General features: G+C 38.4%; 2 protein-coding genes across 8 annotated transcripts in view; one reads left to right on the top strand and one right to left on the bottom strand.

The window, feature by feature from the left end:
• The window catches only part of LOC127421499 (histone-lysine N-methyltransferase EHMT2-like), a 30,902-nt gene extending 30,440 nt beyond the window's left edge, over positions 1–462 (bottom strand). For 6 of the 7 annotated variants that reach the window (XR_007894002.1, XR_007894003.1, XM_051664584.1 and 3 more), the window contains exon 1: positions 421–456. Coding sequence is in view for 5 of the 7 variants with exons in the window: in XM_051664584.1 (XP_051520544.1) it covers positions 421–447 (27 nt within the window). In the remaining 2 variants the exon portion in view is untranslated. Of the gene's footprint in view, positions 1–420 lie in introns of all 7 variants that reach the window. The other variant, XM_051664583.1, reaches the window with a different exon arrangement.
• Positions 463–1,808: 1,346 nt separating this feature from the next.
• Positions 1,809–18,107, top strand: LOC127421512 (palmitoyltransferase ZDHHC3-like). Its single transcript, XM_051664605.1, has 7 exons — positions 1,809–2,013; positions 4,149–4,496; positions 10,664–10,788; positions 10,886–10,982; positions 12,522–12,603; positions 12,832–12,962; positions 14,856–18,107. The coding sequence occupies exons 2-7, from the start codon at positions 4,188–4,190 to the stop codon at positions 15,012–15,014; spliced, it is 903 nt and encodes a 300-aa protein (XP_051520565.1). The 5' UTR covers positions 1,809–2,013; positions 4,149–4,187; the 3' UTR covers positions 15,015–18,107.
• Positions 18,108–18,531: the final 424 nt, after the last annotated feature.

The following is an 18,531-nucleotide window of genomic DNA, read 5'->3' on the forward strand; positions in this document are numbered from 1 at the left end:
ATTCATAGACTACAGTATTCAGTATGACAGATATATATACTGTAAAATTATTTGTAAACATAAAACTGAATTTTATTTGCTGTGTACTGAGAATAAATGTTCAAAGGTTACACGTGTGAAATATATATTTAAAAACAAACAAATACATGCATTAATTTTTATAATAACTGACAAGACCACTGCAGAACAAACACTGGTGTCACAGACAAATATAACTCCATAGTTCCACTGATTTATCTACCATGCATAACAACATTGCATTCATGTTGCATGCAGAAGTTTCACAGAACAAAAGCGCTGTTTTACACCCTCTATTAAGAAGGCATATTTACAACACAACCTCAAACATGCACATGCATGAGTGTGAATTCTGCATGCACATGTTAATGTGTGTTTTACTGCTGTTTTGTGTGTTCTCACCTCGCGCGCTCGATCAGCTGCCGACATGTTGCAGGATGCGCGTGAGGAGAGCAACAGCAGCTCGCGCACCGGCGACACACGTCAAAATAAAAGTCCCTGAGCCCACTTTATTCATAAAACACAACTAAAATGATTTATTTTATTTAAAGGTGGACTCATTAAAAAAGTGGTACCTTTGAAACATATGTAAAACATCTTGACTGCTCACATGAGATGAAGACTCCAGTTAAAACAGGAACCTTATAAAACACTGTTTTATTCTACATGGAGAGGGTCCCTTAGCGGGGGCTGCCATTACTAGCTGAATACTACTCACTTAATCTCAGTAACCATGCAACTCTTGGACACTTTCACTCATTAATTAAATCAATCACGGTTGGGGGCCTGGGTTGCTTAGCGAGTAAAGATGCTGACTACCACACCTGGAGTCACAAGTTTGAATTCAGGGCGTGCTGAGTGACTCCAGCCAGGTCTCCTAAGCAACCAAATTGGCCCGGTTGCTAAGGAGGGTAGAGTCACATGGGTTAACCTCCTAGTGGTTGCTATAATGTGGTTTGCTCTCGGTGGGGCGTGTGGTGAGTTGTGCATGGATGCCGCGGAGAATAGCGTGAAGCCTCCACACATGCTAGGTCTCTGCGGTAACGTGCTTAACAAGCTACGTGATAAGATACACGGATTGACGGTCTCAGACGTGGAGGTACCTGAGATTCGTCCTCCGCCACACGGATTGAGGCGAGTCACTACACCACCACAAGGACTTCCAAATTGGGGACAATAGGGGAGAAAAAAATAAATAGTGAATAGTGAATTTCTACAGTTGCATCGGTAACTGAAAACTATTATATGTGAATGATGCTGCATTCACGCCACAAAGTGTCAATGTAAGTCCAGGACAAAATACGTAATAAATGACTGAGTGCACCTATAACTATGCATGAAACAGGACGCATAATGCTGTTTATTTCTATAGAATTTTATCATATAATTTATGGGTTATGGTATGATTTTATTGATAAATCAAAATCAGTTTGCATAGTACGTCCTCAGACACAGAAAAAACATGTTTAGAATTTTTAGTTTCATTCATAAAACACTCTTAGGTAAACATGACACATTATATGGTATTTTTTCTTGAACGATAAACACAATTTCATTATATTCGCATACCATGTCCCAGTGATACCTTTAGATGCAAAAGGTGTGTATAACATTTTAAAAATTGTTTTTTTTCCCCTCTCATTTGAACGTTTAGAAATAAGAAATTTTGTAAGAAAGAATAATAATGAAACGTTTTTTATGTTTTAAAAGACAGATTTCTCAGAACGCCTGGACTTTTATTATGTAATGTTCGGCAGCGGCGGAAATGTGGACCGTACTGGGTGTGTGACGTCACTCACCCGAAACTTCCTGGTTGTCGCGCTAACCTGCTGAAACTGGATAAATAATGTTCATTAAAACACATTAAATCGGCTCATTTATACACCAGTTAATCACTCCATCACCTCACATATTCATCTGTGTGTGAGCGAAAGAAAATTCAGCATTTAAAAGACACTGAACGCACACGCGCTGCTGGAGGAGACACACAAAACGGTGAGAGCGAGCGAGTGTGTGTGTGTGTGTGTGTGTGAGTGAGTGAGTGAGTGAGTGCGTGTGTGCGTGTGTGCGTGTGTGTGTGTGTGTGTGTGTGTGTGTGTGTGTGTGTCTGTCTGTCTGTCTGTCTGTCTGTCTGTCTGTGTGTGTGTGTGTGTGTAGTGTATCTGTGTGAGTGTGTGTTTGTGTTTGTGTGTGTGAATGTGTGTCTGTTTGTGTGTGTATGTATGTGTGTGTGTGTGTGTGTGTGTCTGTGTCTGTCTGTCTGTCTGTCTGTGAGTGTGTGTAGTGTAGTGTATCTGTGTGAGTGTGGTGTGTGTCTCTGTGAGTTTGTGTAGTGTCTATGTGTGTGAGTGTCTGTGTAGTGACTGTGTTTGAGTGTGTAGTGTCTGTGTGAGTGTATGTGTGTGTGAGTGTATGTGTGTAGTGTCTGTGTAGTGACTGTGTTTGAGTGTGAGTGTCTGTGTGTGTGTAGTGTCTGTGTGTAGTGACTGTGTTTGAGTGTTAGTGTGTGTGTGAGTGTCTGTCTGTGTGTAGTGTCTGTGTGTGTGTGTGTGTGTGTGTGTGTGTGAGTGTCTGTCTGTGTGTAGTGTCTGTGTGTGTGTGTGTGTGTGTGTGTGTAGTGTCTGTGTGTGTAGTGACTGTTTGTGTGTGTGTGTGTGTAGTGTGTTGTGACTGTGTGTGTGTGTGTGTGTGTAGTGACTGTTTGAGTGTGAGTGTCTGTGTGTGTGTAGTGTCTGTGTGTGTAGTGACTGTGTTTGAGTGTGAGTGTCTGTGTGAGTGTGTCTGTGTGTGTGTAGTGTCTGTGTGTGTGTAGTGTCTGTGTTTGAGTGTTAGTGTGTGTAGTGACTGTGTGTGTAGTGTCTGTGTGTGTAGTGTCTGTCTGTCTGTGTGTGTAGTGTCTGTGTGTGTGTGTAGTGACTGTGTTTGTGTGTGTGCGTGTGTAGTGTGTTGTGACTGTGTAGTGTATGTGTGTGAGTGGAGTGTCTGTGTGTGTTGTGTTAGTGTGTGTAGTGTGTGTGTGAGTGTCTGTGTGTGTGTGTGTGTGTAGTGACTGTCTGTGTGTGTGTGTGTGTGTGTAGTGTGTAGTGTCTGTGTGTAGTGACTGTGTTTGTGTGTGTGTGTGTAGTGACTGTGTGTGTGTGTGTAGTGTGTTGTGACTGTGTGTGTGTAGTGTGTTGTGACTGTGTGTGTGTAGTGTCTGTGTGGTAGTGTCTGTGTGTGTAGTGTCTGTGTGTGTGTGTGTCTGTCTGTGTAGTGTCTGTGTGTGTAGTGACTGTGTTTGTGTGTGTGTGTGTGTGTAGTGTGTTGTGACTGTGTGTAGTGTGTTGTGACTGTGTGTGTGTGTGTGTGTGTGTGTGTGTGTAGTGTGTTGTGACTGTGTGTGTGTGTAGTGTGTCTGTGTGATGTGTGTAGTGAGTGTCTGTGTGTGTGTGTGTGTGAATGTGTCTGTGTGTTTGTGTTCTAGTTTTTATTGTGTGCAGTTTGAGTGTGTGTGTGTGTGTGTATAATGTGTTACATAAAGTACCATACACATAAAATGTTTGTGTCCTGCACAGACTGTATTTGTATTTTATTGTGTGTGTTGTGTACAGAGTGTGTGTAGTGGAAACAGTTCTGTGTGTGAAGTGTGTATTTCTTTGTGTACAGTGTATATTATTGTGTAAGAGAGATCTTTCTCTTGATGTTCATTTGAAACTTTTCTGCGTAAATGAATAATACATGCTGATACGTAATGCTCAGACACAGTGTACATCCAGTGAGGTTTAATGTAATGTTAGAGGAAGGCTCTATGTCAAACAGATGTGTAATGTCTTTTTTATCTGTAATTATTAAAATATAGTGTAATAAATGGTAAGGGTATTTCAGTATTTCCAGAGGAGAAAAACGTGTCTTTGTTTATTTGGACTGTGCTGATTACATGTATACAGGAATATTCCAGTAGCTGTGTGAAGCATGTGAAGATCTTTTTCAGAATAAATGCTCAAGCAAGAATATAATCTGAAATTTAAAGAATGTAAATTAATAAAATACAAATCTGAATAATATATTCAAATTAATTATGAACTCTTAAGTGTTTACTGATGTATGATGTGTACAGGTCAGTTCAGTAAATATTCTCATTTCTCTTACAGTCTGGAGGAGGATGAGGTTGCTGCGTTCTGGCGGTCAGGATGAAGAGTTCCCCAGCTAACCGCAGCCGGGACATCGAGCGGCAGGCCGGTTATCTGTGCCCGGAGCACTGTGCCCCGCCCCCTCCGCGAGCTCACGCTGCAGACGAGATGTGGTTCATCCGTGACTGCTGCGGCATCGTGTGCGGCGTGATCACGTGGCTGCTGGTGTTTTACGCTGAGTTTGTGGTCGTGTTTGTAATGCTGCTGCCAGCGAAGAGCGTGGTGTACAGCATCATTAACGGCGCTGTGTTTAACGGACTGGCCTTCCTCGCCCTTGCATCTCACTTCAGAGCCATGTGTACTGATCCGGTGAGTAACACAAACACACATGAGGTCCTAACCAGACAGGATGCAACAAGTTTCCAAAATCAGTTTATATTTCTATCCTCTTTGAAAGCAAAACACTGCGAAGAAACAAAGCCAGACAAAAACGCTGCCAATCATACGATTTTCTGAGTTTAAAGCTGAAGTGGCCACTACAGTCGCCAAACAGAATTGCAAAAAAGTGACTGTTTTCAAACAGGTTTCCCGAACACTCGAACTAACAGAGCAAAGTTTTAAAAGTGCCACAGATTCACAGTGTTTACACTCTTTAGGAGAATCAATCTACGAATGGCTTACTTACAGTATTGTTTACTCTTATAGTTGCATATTAAGATGCAATATGAGAAAGTATTTTAACATTCCTGGGCTGTTCGGTCATGTTTGACTGATTTCAGTTTTATTTTAGTTTCCTAAATCTGAGACTTCGTGACATTTACTAGATTGCAATCTGAACACACACACAAAAATGTGGACTTGATTCAATGAGTCTTAAAAAGCGACACCTTTGCTGTTCGCGGTCAAAATTGACCGACCATAGGAAATTATTTGGAGAGATACACGCGCACACACACACGCGCACACACACATACACACAAATGGTACAAAATGCTTATTCTATGTCTTCTTTTTGTAACACCATGGTCAGGTTTGATTGAAAACATAATGTGTTAATCAAATTAACCTACATTTTCTTATTTGCATATGCAAATTATTTGTGTAATTGCGAAATTTACAGGTAAATAAGAATAAGATCTAAATAGTATGAAATTCCAAAAGAAGTGCATTATTTTATTATGTTCTAATATCTTAAATAATAAAAAAAAAGAAGTTACACCTGTACTGTTTCTGGTCAAAAATGACCACGAGCAGCTAAGGTGTAAACATCGGAAAAATCACACTTCTTTAAAGGAAAGGTGCGGGTTCAGCACAATACAAGTGTAACCAGTCCTGCTCGACCTGCTCCGAGCGGGATTCGAACCGGTGTCTCTCAAATTTGATGAAAAGCCTGGTTCTATAACCTTCAAAGTTCACGAAAGAGACTTAATCCATAAGATTATGGCGATTTGAACTTGACCGACGTACGGGTGAAATGTGTTATGTTCATATGCATGCATGTATATTGTTTCATGTAGGTGACACATATAACAAATGGCAAGAGTAATTATTTTAAGGAAAGAAGGAAGGAAACTCACGGTTCCTCGTATAATGATTAGGTGGACCCGGGGAGTATTTAAATAAGTTAGTTGTTCAGGGTGGGATTGCGGGAGGGCCGTTAGGGCCAGGGGATTTGTTGAAAGTGTTTTGATCTGTTGTTATTATCATCTGGAGCACAAGCTCATTGGGAGGCAACTTTAGTTCAATTTAGGGACGTACAAGGAACTTTTATATTCTATACACAGACACTCACATTGCAAATGTTGTTGAGATTGATGGTGGAAACCATTTAATGGATAACTATGTCTAGGGAGGTTAAGATTAAAATAGCATCATGGAACTGTAGGGGACTGTATAATATTAAAAAAAACTAAAACAGGTCATATGTAGACTAAAACGATTGCAATGCAATTTGGTATTTCTTCAGGAAACACACCTGAGATCTGAAGATGTGTTAAGAGATATTTTCGGCATCTTATTGTAGTCAGGCAAGAGGGGTAATAATCTTAATTCACAAGTCCATATCTTTTCAAGTAAGTGAAACCATTTGTGACCCCTTTATTGACAGAAACTTTGAATTTAATCACTGTTTATGGTCCCAATAGTTCATTCTTAACTATCTCCACACTCCAGGGTCATTATATCATAGGCGGTGACTTGAATTGTACATTAGACCCAACTAAAGACCGTTCATCAGGGCTAAATCATTCTCACAATCAATCAAGAAAAGTTCTGCATAGTTTTATCAAAGATTTCAATTTAATTGATGTATGGAGAAATCAAAAACCAGCAGACATTCAGTTATGTTATTCAAGTACACATAAGACACGCTCAGGAATTGACTGTTTTGTAATATCAGCCACTCTGATGTCAGAAATAGAGGACTGCATGGTATGATAGTATGGTGCTATCAGATCATGCCTCTGTTTCTTTAATATATGGAGATACTAACTTCAGATCTCACCCACCAACATGGAAACTCCATCCTGGATGACTGGGAGACGCAAAGTTTATGGATCAACAGATTGATTTATATTTTGAAATGAATACCTCGGAAACTACAGCTAGCATTAGATGGGAAGCATGTAAGGTGTTTATTAGAGGCCAGTATTAGAAGTCTAAATCTGCTAATGAGAAACTGAATGCCCTTGAATACAAAATAAAGACTCTGGAAATTAGGCAGTTTTAGAGGCATAATAATGACACAATTATTCATCAAGAATTGAAATTGCTCAGGATGCAATATGAGGAGCTAGCAGCCTCCAGGGTGGCAAGCAGCTTAATGAGATTAAAACAAAGTTACTTTGATCAAAGGGAAAAACCAGGCAAGCTCTTGGTATGGAGAATTAAACAGTTACAATCAGTTACAATCAGAAAAAGTGATTAACGGGGGCCTGGGTAGCTCAGCAAGTAAAGACGCTGACTACCCCACCTGGAGTCACAAGTTGAATCCAGGGCGTGCTGAGTTACACCAGTCAGGCTTCCTAAGCAACCAGATTGGCCTGGTTGCTAGGGAGGGTAGAGTCACATGGGGTAACCTCCTCGTGGTTGCTATAATGTGGTTCTCGCTCTCAGTGGGGCGCGTGGTGAGTTGTGCGTGGATGCCACGGAGAATAGCGTGAAGCCTCCACACGCGCTCCACCACCCAGATTGAGGCAAGTCACTACGCCACCATGAGGACTTGGAGCGCATTGGGAATTGGGCAATCAACTACAACGCTTTAATAAACTCTGTTTCTAAGTCTATTGATAGATGGTCAGCTCTAACAATCTCACTAATTGGCCGAATTCATATTTTAAAGATGAATATATTGCAGAAAATATTCTCTTAGCACCACCCACCTCACTATTTACCATATTACAGAAATTGTTTATTAAATTCATTTGGAATAACAAACATCCAAGAGTGCGAACAACTTTATTGTATCTTCCATATGATAGGGGTGGCTTGAAACTCCCAAATATTCAGTGGTATTATTGGGCATCTCAATTAAGAGCGATCATGTATAATTTTTCTGCTAATTCTCTTCCGAAATGGATCGAGATTAATTTCTGTATTAGACTCTGAACTTCCTTCCAATCTATACCTTTATTCTGCCAAAACTAATATTCTGAGAAAACATATCAGTTCATTATCACACAATCCTATTGTACTGAATATGATAAATGTATGGGAGGAGGTACGTAAATATCTAGGGGAAAAAGATTCTCTATCTATACATAGCTCAATATGGGGGAATGACAATTTTATTCCAGGCCGTAGAGACCCAGGTTTCAGCTTTGGGCTAGGAAAGGATTATGGAAAATTAAAGACTTATACAGTGAGGGAATTTTAACGTCATTTGCGGATATAACAGCCAAATTTGAAATTCCTAAAAAACATTTTTTTAAATACCTCCAACTCAGGAGTTTCTTATATTCTACTCAAGGGCAGATCCTCACGAAACCAGAACCAACTAAACTGGAAATAATTATGTCTAGAAAATGTCAGGGCGGAGGTCACATTTCCTTTCTGTATGATATATTAATTTCAGGTTAAAAAGAATCAGCTAGGTCTAGATTAACATTGTGGAAACAAGACTTGGATTTATATATAGGTATATGTACGTATATTCAGTTGAAGTCAGAAGTTTACACTTATGTTGAAGTCATTAAAACCCATTTGTTTTTATTTAACCACTCCACAGATTTCATATTAGCAAACTATAGTTTTGGAAAGTCGTTTAGGACATCTACTTTGTGCATGACACGAGTAATTTTTCCAACAATTGTTTACAGACTGATTGTTTCACTTTTAATTGACTACATCACAATTCCAGTGGGTCAGAAGTTTACATACACTAAGTTAACTGTGCCTTTAAAAGCTTGGAAAATTCCAGAAAATGGTGTCAAGCCTTTAGGCAATTAGCCAATTAGCTTCTGATAGGCTAATTGGAGTCAAATGGAGGTGTACCTGTGGATATATTTTAAGGCCTACCTTCAAACTCAGTGCCTCTTTGTTTGACATCATGGGAAAATCACAAGAAATCAGCCAAGACCTTAGGAAAAATATTGTGGACCTCCACAAGTCTGGTTCATCCTTGGGAGCAATTTCCAAATGCCTGAAGGTACCATGTTCATCGTGTACTATTGTTTGTACAAAGTATAAACACCATGGGACCACACAGCCATCATACCGCTCAGGAAGGAGACGCATTCTGTCTCCTAGAGATGAACAGAGTTTGGTGCAAAAAGTGCGAATCAATCCCAGAACAACAGCAAAGGACCTTGTGAAGATCCTGGAGGAAACAGGTAGACAAGTATCTATATCCACAGTAAAACGAGTCCTATATCGACATAACCTGAAAGGCTGCTCAGCAAGGAAGAAGCCACTGCTCCAAAACCGCCATAAAAAAGCCAGACTACAGTTTGCAAGTGCACATGGGGACAAAGATCTTACTTTTTGGAGAAATTTCCTCTGGTCTAATGAAACAAATATTGAACTGTTTGGCCATAATGACCATCGTTATGTTTGGAGGAAAAAGGGTGAGGCTTGCAAGCCGAAGAACACCATCCCAACCATGAAGCATGGGGGTGGCAGCATCATGTTGTGGGGGTGCTTTGCTGCAGGAGGGGCTGGTGCACTTCACAAAATAGATGACATCATGAGGAAGGAAAATGATGTGGATATATTGAAGCAACATCTCAAGACATCAGCCAGGAAGTTAAAGCTCGGTCGCAAATGGGTCTTCCAAATGGACAATGACCACAAGCATACCTCCAAAGTTGTGGCAAAATGGCTTAAGGACAACAAAGTCAAGGTATCAGAGTGGCCATCACAAAGCCCTGACCTCAATCCAAGGAGGACTACAAACCTGACTCAGTTACACCAGTTCTGTCTGGAGGAATGGGCCAAAATTCCAGCAACTTTTTATTTTAAATGTATTTGGCTAAGGTGTATGTAAACGTCTGACTTCAACTGTATTATATACATGGTAACAAGTATGTGCTGAGGCCCAAACCCAGACGTTTAATAGCCGTCTAAAATTATTGCAGTATAATTGGCTGATGCGAACATATATAACTCCAGTTAAATTAAACAAAATGAATAGTAATATTCCAGATACTTGTGTCAGATGTAATTCTTCAAAAGGTACACTAATCAATGGCATGTGGGATTGTGAAAAAAAATCAAGAATTTTGGAAGGAAGTTAATCAGATGATTTCATTTATGGTTTCTGTAAATCTACCCTTAGACCCTGGACTATTCATTCATTATATCCTGCCAGAAAACAAAAACTTCAGATGATGTTAATAAATGTGTGTAGCTTGTAGGCTAAAAGACTTGTTGCCATTTTTTTGGAGGAAAAAAAGTGGAAAGGCCCACAATATCTCGATGGATAATGGAGATGTCCTCATGCATTGCAATGGAAAAGATAACTTATGTTCTTAAGGGTAAAGAAGCTCATTTTGAATCACTTATATCATTTCTTGAACATAATGACATTTGTGATGTAGAAAAGGTAGATTAATGTGTTATTAATGTATATTGTCCATTATTCGGTCCCTTTAGAAATGGAGATGTACTGTGTGTGATCTCTCATTTGCTGTAACTTATGCACCTGATCTATGTATATGTCTGTGTAGCCCCCCTATTTATTTATTTATTTCCTTCAGTTGTGGGATATGCAGAATATGTACCAATGGAAATCCTAATAAACACAGCATTAAAAAAACATAACTTTTTGCTAATCGTCATTATGCCACAAATGCTGTCGATTTGAGTTTTACTTGTATTGAGCGCAGAATAGTCATTTAATATACAGATATGTGGTGCGTATATTGGAACAAAGAGATTCATTATGGTAAACGAGGGTGCCGTGACAAGAATAGAAGCGGCAACAAAATGTCTTGTGTTTGTGGCTATTTTGGACAAAAATGTTGTGTTTGGATTGGATACATTTTTAATTTCTGCACATCGGGAAGTGGTGTTTTGATTCTGCCTTTTTCTTGTCTCAGGGAGCCGTACCAAAGGGAAATGCCACTAAGGAGTTTATCGAGAGTTTACAGCTGAAGCCGGGACAGGTGGTGTATAAATGTCCCAAATGTTGCAGCATCAAACCGGATAGAGCACATCACTGCAGGTAACAAACAGGTTCACACAGAGGTTATTTACATATAGAGGTCTTAAAGGTACAGTAACAAAACCGGTCTGTTTAATTGTATGTTTGCTGTGAGTAGTGTGTGCAAACGCTGTATCAGGAAGATGGATCATCACTGTCCCTGGGTGAACAACTGTGTGGGAGAAAACAACCAGAAATACTTTGTTCTTTTCACTGTAAGTTCAATCGCAACTTCACACAAACTCTGCATTAAAGCGGTGAATAGATTAAATAGATTGTAATCTCACTGTATATGCTGATATTTTTAATTTCAAATCTAGAGCTTTCATTCCTTATCCATTCAGTTGCTCATTAACCCTTAAATGCATGGGTGTGACCAAACATTATTACACACTTCATGCATTTTACACTTCACTACATCTATCACAAATGCACATTGAGCTACACATAACTCATAATCTACACATATGCATTTTTTCAGGAACGTTTTGAGTATAAACAGATGCACAACTTGATTATAATCATATCATACTGTTCATGTGTTAAACTTGCTATAGTTTACTTCCACGTTGCTGCTTCATCAAATGCAAATCAATTCAATCAGTGAAACATCAGCGCCACCTTGAGGATGAAATAGCATGTGTAGTTTTGCATATGGAAAACTGATAATTCACCACTGTCACACAGAAAATCAGTGTGATATAGTGGTCATTTGTATGAATATAGTACTCATCTGTCTAGTAATAAACAAAGAAATATAATGTATATCGTGTGATAGAAAACTGCGATAGAAAGTAGATATGAAATAATAATACAAAATATTTATGGAAGCGCAAAAAAAAAAACCCAAACACTATTACATATCTCGGGTCTTTAATGACCTTATACACTTTTGGTAATAAAGCAGTTATAAAAAATATATATATATATTTTTTGCAATTTTGCCTTTTTTAATTATTGTTGCATTATTCAGAAGATTGAGGAATACTAAAGAGGTGTGGGCAAAACTCAAAAAATAAATGCATGAGGTAAAGGGGGTGGACTGTGGTCCCGGGTCACTAAAGACCCGAGGTATGCATTAAAGGGTTAAGGAATGTCAATAAATTAATATTAGCAAATATTAATTTATTATTATTACATGGCTCATTTTGAATAATGTGCACTAAACTGTATAATTCACTGTTGTCCCATGCAATCGATTTCTAATTTAGCACACCGAAATTAAAGTACTCGTGATGCACACATCTTCTTTTTATGTGCGTGTGTGATCTTCTCCCTTTTCTCCCCAATGTGGAATGCCCAATTCCCAATGCGCTCTAAGTCCTCGTGGTGGCGTAGTGACTCGCCTCAATCCGGGTGGCGGAGGACAAATCTCAGTTGCCTCCGCGTCTGAGACCGTCAATCCGCGCATCTTATCACGTGGCTTGTTGGGCGCGTTACCGCGGGGACGTAGTGCACATGGAGGCTTCACGCTATTCTCCGCGGCATTCATGCCCAACTCACCACACACCCCACCGAGAGCGAGAACCACATTATAGCGACCACGAGGAGGTTACCCCATGTGACTCTACCCTCCCTAGCAACCGGGCCAATTTGGTTGCTTAGGAGACCTGGCTGGAGTCACTCAAACTCGCGAACTCCAGGGGTGGTAAACACATCTTAAAATATTGTATTGCTGAGATTGCATCAGAAGACACACTTTCTTCTCATGCTTTGAGACGTTCAACAAATGGTGTTTGTGTGTCTTTTTACAGATGTACATTGCTCTGATTTCTCTTCATGCACTCATCATGGTGGCTTTCCATTTTGTCCTCTGTTTTGAAGACGACTGGGGAAGTGAGTATTTCTTCCTGTATTCTGTTTCAAACAGTAAAGTTGACTTAAACATTTTTTTTCTGGTACTGGCTTGCCTGCTAAGCTTCCATTATGAGTGCTTTACTGTAAAAACGTTACTAAAATGAGGGTATACAAAAAAGGTGTTCCTCCTAAACAACATAAAATGAAGAAAAGTAAATTAGAATTGTAAGATCATTGTCTCATTCTGGTCTCCTGTGGTCTCGTCAGAGTGCAGTAGCTTCTCTCCTCCGGCGACGGTGATCCTCCTCATCTTCCTGTGTTTTGAGAGTCTGCTCTTCCTCATCTTCACGGCTGTGATGTTTGGAACGCAGGTTCACTCAATCTGTAACGACGAGACCGTAAGTGACCCTGTCACGACCCTTGAACTCTGAGTCCTTGTTCTCCTCTTATGTCACAACTCAGAACCAGAATTACATGCTTACAAAGTTAGGACCAAATTTATTCATTTTTTTTTTTTTACTTTCAGGTCATCATAAGATTGTAAACATATATACAGTATTATTTATGAATAATTGGAGTCTTTTTTTATTATTATTTGAGGGGTTTTCTGAAAAATTAGACCACATTTTTTGCACTTCGTCCACAGTATGTGTGAATGGTATGTGAGCAATTTATTATGGGACCAAATATCCAAAAATATGAGTAGAAACCACAGTTAACAACATATTCAGCTTCATCTGATGAGAAAAAAAAAAGAAGAATAATATATAATAATAATATCATAATAATAATAATAAGTATGATTATTATGAATAATATTATTAATATACACTTAGTCAAACCCACATGATAAATGCAACCCCTAAATAACTAAATAAATAACTTTTCTCTGATAATTGTTGACCTAGGGAGTCCTAGATGTAGTTCACAATAGCAGGTGACATTGGATAATATACAATAATTTACACACCATTTATACAGCCATTTTGCTGAAATTTGATTGGCTGCTGGCGGCCATGTTTTTTTATTTGTCAGAGTCATATTATAGAATATGTTAGCATTTGGCCCCTACAAGAAGCATACCAATTTTCAACTTCATTGATAATACAGTTGCGGAGTTATGAGCATTTTTTAGTTGTAGCGCCCCCTATAGGCGATATTTTTCTTTTCTTTTTTTTTTTTGTTTTTCGCGATTTTGCATACAGACTCAAAATGTGCTTTTGTATATGAGTATCAAGTTTCGTAACATTTGGCCTTTTCGTTTGGTAGATATTGCTCAATATGTACAAAATGGACGACGCCTGACCAGTTCGTTGGTTTATATCTTCGCAACGCTTCGACGAATCAAAATTAATTTGATAACTTTTTGTCAGGAGCGTTCATAGTAGACACACACCAATTTTTGTGAGAATCGGATATAAGGCCTTGGAGGAGTTCGAAAAAGTTGCTTTTTTAGAAAATTATAATAGCGGAAACATTTTATAAAATGCAATAAAATGAAAATATACATATCGTAGGTCTTGGTGCAAGGAATTAGAGGAAAAAAGAATTTTGAGATTGTTCAACTCTGTTGCGGAGTTATTGGCGAAAATGTAAATGTCCTTGTTATAGCGCCACCTTGTGACCGATTTTCATAAAACTCGGTACACAGCCACGTTCTGACACTGTCTACAAATATCTCAAGTTTCGTAACGGTCGGCCATTCAGATTTGATGTTATTAGCTGCTGAAATTTGATTGGCTGCTGGCGGCCATGTTTTTTTATTTGTCTGACTGATATTGTAGAATATGTTAGCCTTTGGCCCCTACAAGATGCATACCAATTTTCAACTTCATTGATCATACGATTGCGGAGTTATGAGCGTTTTTTTTTGTTTGTTTGTTTTTTTTTGTAGCGCCCCCTATAGATGAAATTTTTCGTATTGTTCGCATATTTTATTCATAGAAACTATAAATGTATTGGAGTTACATTTAAAATGTATGTTGTTTTTTTTTTTTTTTTTTTTTTTTTGACGTACTTCTGGTTTAAGCCCCGCCCACATCCCGTTCTGTCCGAATACAGAGACAGATACATATCATTTTGTCATCGCAAGTGATACAGATAATAGCTTCGCTGCACACTGCTATTGATCAAAGAACAATAGCTTTGTTGAATGTATCATTCAATGTGAATCGTTTTGGTTTCTCTTTTATCATCTTTGTGCAAACAGGCCTTTATAATGGATGACCTCTTTACAGATAATCTACATCATGTGTATAAACTCGAGTTTGATTCTGTCTGTGTGTTGACAGGGAATCGAGCAGCTGAAGAAAGAAGAGAGGAGATGGGCAAAGAAATCAATGTGGATGAACATGAAGGTTGTGTTCGGTCACCCCTACTCTCTAGCGTGGTTGAGTCCATTCGCCACACCAGATCACGGGAAAGCAAATCTCTATCAGTATGTGGTGTGAGACGAGCGATGTGTACTGATGTATGACACTCCATACAGTACACTGACCCCTCAACACATCATGTGTGATGTTTTGATTTAAAGAAACGTTTTGACCAAAAATGAAAATTCTGTAATTAGTTGTTCACCCTCACGTCATTCCAAACCTGTATGCTATTGTGTTGTCTGTGAAACTTCTGGAAGAATTGCTACGTAGCTCATTCACTCAAGGTTCATAGTGAGCACGTCTGTCAAGCTCCTAAAAGGCCAAAAACACCATTGAAGTATCATAAAAGTATTCCATATGACTTATACACTATATCTGAAGTCATACGATAGCTTTGTAAGAGGAACAGACTGTTTTTTTTATTTAACTTCTTGTCTGTAAATAACGAAATATACTGTATGCATTAAGAGCTTCTTCAAAAGTTCTCATAATAACAGTATGCAGGTTTAGAATGACATGAGGGTGAGTAAATAATGACAGAATTTTCACTTTGGGTGAACTATATTTATTTAAAGGAATATTCCGGGTTCAATACAAGTTAAGCTCAATCGTTAGCATTTTTGTGTCATAATGTAAAATTAATATCGATCCTTGTTTCCTTTAAAAAAAAAAAAAAAAAAGCACAAATCTGTTCCAGTGAGACACTCACAATGGAAGTCAATGGGGCCAATCTGTAAACATTAAAATACTCACTGTTTCAAAAGTATAGACACAAGATGTAAACAATATGTGTGTTAACATGATTTTAATATGGTAAAATCTCTTACTAACCTTATCACGTTTAAAGTTAAAGCCAGTTTTACAATACCAGCTTTGTTGTCATGGCAACGAAGTTGTAAAATTGGATATAACTTCCATTGTAAGTGCCTCACTTTTTAAAATAATTTCTGTGGTAATCAGTATTATGCCACAAATGCTGTCGATTGAGCTCAACTTATATTGATCTTTTTCTAAACCAAGAAGATTTCACTGCGGTCAAGTATAGCTCGCCCAGAGAAAAACACGCCACACTGGTTTACGTCCATAGAGACATTAACAGTGAAATATTCCTTAAACCAGCTGTTGAGAGAAGTATCGATATCCTGACCACGGTTATTTAAAGCTAAACTCTTATTATATGTCCTGCACTGTGAATCTTGTGAATTAGATTTGTCTATATTGCTGAACTGGATTTAGTCGCCCGTTGAGATTCTGCAAAAGTGTGTGAATGAACTATTGACGCTGACAACATTTAAGAGGCCTTGACCATAAAACTTTCAAACTATCACCAGCTGTGACACAGAACTATTTCCTATTGATGGCAATGTGGATTGACAGATGCCTTTTATATTAGCTGGTAAATGAAGACATGCCTTTGCCTTTAGAGAAAGCGAGCACATACTGTTGTTCATTCTCTGCACAAGAACACAAACGACGCTTTAGTGTGAGAGGAATCATCTGTTGCCAAATTTGATTGGGTTTTGAATAGTGAAACGACATAATAACGTCACCAATTCAGCCGAGTGAAGATTCTGCCTTTATTGAACAGAAAAGTGTAATTGTTGTTGCATAACACTAACGGACGGACTTTACAGAAATATATACAGGTCACATTTTACCTTAAAATTAAAATGAAATATTGCATAAAAAAAGAATCTATTTTTCTATGTTTTACTTTAGTGTTTGTTTGTAACTCTCATTATTGTATGGTGAATTTCATTAGATTCTCTTTTAACAATATTTCTTAAATGTAAATCAGCATAAAGGCTTTGCAACAAATACCTGCATTATGTATAACTACTTAAAAAATATATATTTATAATATATACTGTATGTGCATATACTGTATATGTGTGTGTGTGTGTGTGTATATATATATATATATATATATACACACACACAGTGCCTTGCAAAAGTATTCAACCCCCACACATTAATAATTGGTTGAGCCACCTTTTGCTGCAATAACTGCTTTATGTCTTTTGGGGTACATATGTACCAGCTTTGCACACAGCGACGAAGTGATTTTGGCCCATTCTTCTCGGCAGATTTGCTCCAGGTTGTTCCGGTTGGTTGGGTGACGCTTGTGGACTGCAGTTTTCAAATAGTGCCACAGATTCTCAATAGGACTGAGATCAGGACTTTGACTGGGCCACTGTAGAACATTTATCTTTTTGTTCTTGAGCCACTCCAAAGTTGCTTTGGCCTTGTGCTTGGGATCATTGTCATGCTGAAAGGTGAATTTCCTCCTAAGGACTGAAGCAGGTTCTCTTGCAGTATTTCCCTATATTGTGCTCCATCCATTCTTCCTTCAGTTCTAACAAGACAGCATGATGCTGCCACCACCGATGGTGTGTCTTGAGGCATAGTGTTGGGTTTGCACCACACATAGTGCTTTGAGTTTTGGCTAAAAAGCTCTATCTTGGTGTCATCTGACCACAAAAGCTTCTCCCACATCAGCTGGGTCACTCACATGCTTTCTGGCAAACTCCAGACGTGCTTTCAGATGGTACTTTTTGAGTAACGGCTTCTTTCTTGCCACCCTCCCATACAGGCCAGCGTTATGCAGTGCTCTTGATATGGTTGACTGGTGCACCATTACTCCACTCCCAACCACTGAACTCTGTAACTCCTTCAAAGTGATTGTTTGCCTCTCTGTGGCTTCTCTCACAAGTCTCCTTTTTGTAAGAGCGCTGAGTTTTGAGGGACAGCCTTTTCTTGGCAGTGCCTGGGTGGTGTGGTGCAGCTTCCACTTCGTGATTATTGATCCAACTGTGTGCACTGGGATATCCAAACATTTGGATATTGTTTGGTACCTTTCCCTAATCTATGCAATTTTATTACTTTATCTATAACTTCTGTCTTCATTTTCCTTCATATTCACAGCCTGACCAATGATCCCTCAACAATGGGTTTTTTATCCAGAAAATGTGATTGCAACTTTAATGTTTCACAGGTGGATGCCAGTGGTAAAGTAATTGTGTCCTCATTAGGGCAATCTCTTTCATCGGTGTAACATGGCAGCTTCCACAGCACAGGGGTTGAATACTTATGCAAGCAAGATATTTCCATTTTTTTATTTAGTTTTTTTATATTTCCCAACATAAAACCAATTTCACCTAACAATAATTGATTTTGAGTTCCAGTGTTTTCAATAAAATATCAAACAGAATTAAATTTAATTGCACAATTTGTAATTCAGTAATATGAGATAATTGGCCAGGGGTATGAATACTTTTGCAAGGCACTGTATATATGTGTGTATATACAGTATATACTGTATGTATATACATATATTATATATAAATACAAATATATACAATATACATATTTAAATACATCAGTTATATATACTTATATATATATATATACACGCACACACAGTGGTGTGAAAAAGTGTTTGCCCCCTTCCTGATTTCTTATTTTTTTGCATGTTTGTCACACTTAAATGTTTCAGATCATCAAACAAGTTTAAATGTTAGTCAGAGATAACACAAGTAAACACAAAATGCAGTTTTTAAATGAAGGTTGTTGTTATTAAGGGAAAACAAAA

This window comes from Myxocyprinus asiaticus, chromosome 30, assembly GCF_019703515.2.
Source record: "Myxocyprinus asiaticus isolate MX2 ecotype Aquarium Trade chromosome 30, UBuf_Myxa_2, whole genome shotgun sequence".
Taxonomy (NCBI): Eukaryota; Metazoa; Chordata; class Actinopteri; order Cypriniformes; family Catostomidae; genus Myxocyprinus; species Myxocyprinus asiaticus.

Excerpts from the sequence above, each read along its gene's own strand:
- LOC127421512 (XM_051664605.1), top strand. The coding sequence starts at position 4,188 with ATGAAGAGTTCCCCAGCTAACCGCAGCCGGGACATCGAGCGGCAGGCC. Across the intron at positions 4,497-10,663 it reads GAGCCATGTGTACTGATCCG|GGAGCCGTACCAAAGGGAAA; the intron begins GTGAGTAACACA and ends TTCTTGTCTCAG. Across the intron at positions 10,983-12,521 it reads AATACTTTGTTCTTTTCACT|ATGTACATTGCTCTGATTTC; the intron begins GTAAGTTCAATC and ends GTCTTTTTACAG.